Source organism: Triticum dicoccoides, chromosome 4B (genome assembly GCF_002162155.2).
Source record: "Triticum dicoccoides isolate Atlit2015 ecotype Zavitan chromosome 4B, WEW_v2.0, whole genome shotgun sequence".
Classification (NCBI taxonomy): Eukaryota; Viridiplantae; Streptophyta; class Magnoliopsida; order Poales; family Poaceae; genus Triticum; species Triticum dicoccoides.
In genome coordinates, this window is record NC_041387.1 from 42,940,573 (window position 1) to 42,944,497 (window position 3,925).

The window sequence follows — 3,925 nt, forward strand, 5'->3', positions numbered from 1 at the left end:
GTTAGCTATACCTACACACTTTCACGAAACAGAAAAAGTTAGGAGCGCATTTCGTAAATAATAAAAAAACTAGTGGAGCGGACACTCTATATTGTTATTTTTCTTTTCTTTTTCGGTTTTATTTACTCTCTCCGTTCCTAAATATAAATCTTTTTAGAGATTCTACTACGGACTACATACGGAGCAAAATGAGTGAATCTACACTTTAAAATCTATCTATATACATCCGTATGGAGACCATATTAAAATATCTAAAAGGATTTATATTTAGAAACGAAAGGAGTGCATTTTAATTCAATTTTTTTCTTTTGGTTAATACACGTGCTAAAAATATATAATATTCACATACATCAAAGAACTGCTCGTGGATATACAAAATTTTCATGTGTACTTCAAAAATATTTTTATGCGTGTACTAAAAATATTCACCGTGTTAAAAAAATCAACTCATATTTTTAAACAAATTCATGATGTATTGTAAAACTTGTTTCTCATGCAGTAAAATTTATTCATAGTGTAATTCATACATATTCATCTGGTAATATCAAAACATTCATCATGCGTTAACATGTTTGATAGTTACATCAACATTTTTCAAATGTGTGAAAGTGTTCATCGTGTATTAAAATCCTTCATTGGAGTTTATAAAAATGTAATCGTGTATATGTAAAAAATCATTATGTTTTCCAAAATTGTTCATAATGTAATTCAAAACCTTTTAGCGTATATTTGAAAGTGTTCATCATGTATAAAAATATTCAACATGTAATTACAAAATATCATCGTGTATTAAAGACTGTGCATGACATATCTTTTAAAACATCATTACTAAAAAAATATTCACCCTACACCAACCGGGACTAAAGGCCCCCAGCCCCCCGGCGCGGGTTCGTGCCACATGGTGGGCCTTTGGTCTCGGCTCGTGTTGAACTGGGACTCGGGGGGGGGGGGGGCTTTAGTCCCCACCCTTTATTGCCGGTTCTGGCCCGATTCCGCACTAGTGGGGTGAGGGTGAGGGCACGGTGGAGGTGAGGGTGAGGCGTGCTTGCTGATACCTTTCATGATGGTGACGGCCGCCAGCCGGCGAAAACATCATTGCCATCCTCAATGCAACACGCAGCATTGTGTGCGTTGCCATCGCAAGAAGCGGGAGGGAAGGTGAGGGTGAGGGGAAGGCGGAGAAGATGAGGGGAAGAGGGAGAGAAATTCCGGCGGTCGATCAACAGATAAACCATCACCCCACTTCCATTATCAGGCCGGCCAGCAAATAATCCAAATGATAACGCTCACATGTGTGGCACGAAGCAACATGGCCCAAATGCCTCCATTACCATTGATTTTACCACATCAAAACAGATGACATCAACGGAAATCTTTTTGATTTTCAGCTATAAAATGGTTTATCTTCTAATTAAAAAATCAATTAAAAATTCGTTTTCATCATTAAATCCGTCCCAACGAGATCTCAAAACTAGATCCCATGTTGATATATTTCGACGAGAAAAAAAATTGGCCAAAAATTGCCATGATATTTATATTGTAGTTGTTATAGTGTTTACACTAAAGTTGCCATATGATAATTTTAGTTTATTGATCATGGCAATTATAATATTTTGGCCATGACAATTCCAGTACTTTGACCATGGGAATTACATGTATCATGGCAATTTTAGTTTATGGTTCATGGCAAGTCTAGTTTCTTAATTTCTCGTTTTATAATATATCAAAATTTACTTTTAAAGTTAGAAGACAAAATAGCTGAAACATATCATGGCAACTTGTCGCTGCCATGGCCACCACCACCTACTCCTCATGGAAGAAAATTTGGATTATATACCTCCAAAATAATTTTTTATCGAGAAAATTAATGTGCCAACATCACTAGCTATGGATATGCATATGCATGATGGATTCAGTGACCATTGTGATATCTCAGTATCTGGACACAACCGACTAGACGCTACATAGCTGCTGCTCAACATCCAGTGCACATATCAATCTCACCTGACGAGCTATCACAATTGCACAGCAAAAAAACATTACTACTTGTTTAATGATGATGAAGCGAGTCAATGGCATCTCGGAAGCACTCTTGGAACCTCTGCATGCCAGCCGCCGGCAGAGAGATGCCCACCTCGATGCCGCCGGTGCTGCTCCGCCCTTCAGCCACCGCCATGGCACCGGTTCTCGCCACGGACACGATCTCCACCTTGACCGGCCGCCCGAACCCAAAGTCCACCTCGTACACGCGGAACCTGGGCGACCCGGCCACCGTCCACATCCCGGCCATGGCAGCCTCCCTAAACTTGTCCAACCACAACGCGATCGTCTCGGGTGACCTGATGTCGCGCACCGCTTCCTCGATCGCAGCAGCTAGCGCCGTGCACGCGACGAAGATGCCGCCGGCACCGGCTTCGGCGAGCTGGTCCATGGGCGCGGCGTGCATGGCGCCGCCGACGCAGTTGCCGAGGTACTCGTCCGGGACTGGAGGCTGCATCCGCGTGCGATGGTCGACGGGGAAAACCAAATACGTCTGGTCGCCGCTTTTGCTTCCTTCATCTCTGGCTCGCTGGTAGCATGACCACATGAAGCCGAAGGTGGCTACCAGCGATGAGCATCGCGGCGGCGGCACGCCTCGCCGCGCCGCCTCGCTGGCTACGACGTCCTTGACACGCTGTATGTCTTCTTTGGTCAGCGTGAACGTCGCGAGGAGTTTGTCCTCCAACACCTTGACGTGCTCCATCTCGTCGGCCGATGGCATGGCTTTGACGAAGACGTCGTAGAGGCCCGTTGCGTCCTTCACTAGAGTTCTATCGATGACAGGAGGTGAGGGCACGACGGCGCCCGTGCCAGCCGCCGCCCAGGTGTGCAGGAAGCGCGTGGAGATGGCGCCGTCGCAGGCAGCATGGTGCACGGCCACGCCAATGGCGAGGCCGCGGTGCAGCACGGTGGCCTGCAGCGCGAGCACCGCGCCGCCCTTGGGAAGAGGCGGTGCGAGCGGCGCGATCTTGCTGACCTCCCTCGGCTTGTCAACCACGAGCTCGTCGAAGTCAATGTCGTCGCGGTACTTGGCGACGGTGAAGGTGACGCCGTCGCCCGGCTGGTAGTAGATCTCGTAGCGGTCAGCCGTTCCAGGCGTGAGGCGGAGGCGGCCAGCGAGCGGGTGGTAGGTGCTGAGAGCTTTGGCCAGTGAGGTCTTGAGGTTGGAGAGGATTGCGGGGACGTCGGCGTCAGCGGCGAGGCGGTAGAAGAAAACACGCTCGACGGGCGGGGACGTGAGCCAGAGGACGTCGAAGAAGGTGAGCGGGAGGGAGGACTCCGGCGGGGCGGCGCCGGCGCTGGGCGAGGGCGCTACGAGAGTGGTCTCGAGGACGCTGAGAATCGGGGGTGGCGAGACTTGCACCGGAACTTGCACTTGCTGCGCTGGCGCCATTGCTGCTACTGTATTTGGTGGGAGTATGCACTTAGACTTGGTGATGAAGCAGAGGCAGAGCGGCTTAATAGAAGGCTGTATGGCTTGCTTACATCAACTCTGACGGCAACGTACCAATTCTGGTGGCGCCAAGATTTCGAGTTTTCCCGTGGTTACAAAGCGTGCCCGATACGTGTAGCTAGCGAACACGTTCTTGACTTCTTTTCGACAGATCGACGTGCAGCGAAGCTGCTTCGTAAGTGAAAGATATGTGAAAGGATCCTGCATGCTTCTAGATGCTGGAGTAGTAATATATTTTGACCTACATTTTTTCGTATATACACATATAAATGACCTTTAAAGCAGCATCTAGAAGCATGCAGGATCCTTTCACATACTAGCTGTCGGCGTTTCATAGCCATTATCTAATTATTACACAAAGATCTCGTATATATATTTTTACTTACGCGAATCTCAGCGATTAAATGAAATGGTCCATAGGATCGACCTAGA

At 47.6% G+C, this 3,925-nt stretch overlaps 1 protein-coding gene across 1 annotated transcript; it reads right to left on the reverse strand.

The window, feature by feature from the left end:
• Nucleotides 1–1,904: 1,904 nt before the first annotated feature.
• Nucleotides 1,905–3,456, reverse strand: LOC119294889 (anthocyanidin 3-O-glucoside 6''-O-acyltransferase-like). Its single transcript, XM_037573166.1, has one exon. It carries the CDS (start codon nucleotides 3,431–3,433, stop codon nucleotides 2,051–2,053), a length of 1,383 nt encoding a protein of 460 aa, XP_037429063.1. The 5' UTR covers nucleotides 3,434–3,456; the 3' UTR covers nucleotides 1,905–2,050.
• Nucleotides 3,457–3,925: the final 469 nt, after the last annotated feature.

What these genes read in the sequence shown, in the direction of transcription:
- LOC119294889 (XM_037573166.1), bottom strand. Translation starts at nt 3,433, where the DNA reads ATGGCGCCAGCGCAGCAAGTGCAAGTTCCGGTGCAAGTCTCGCCACCC.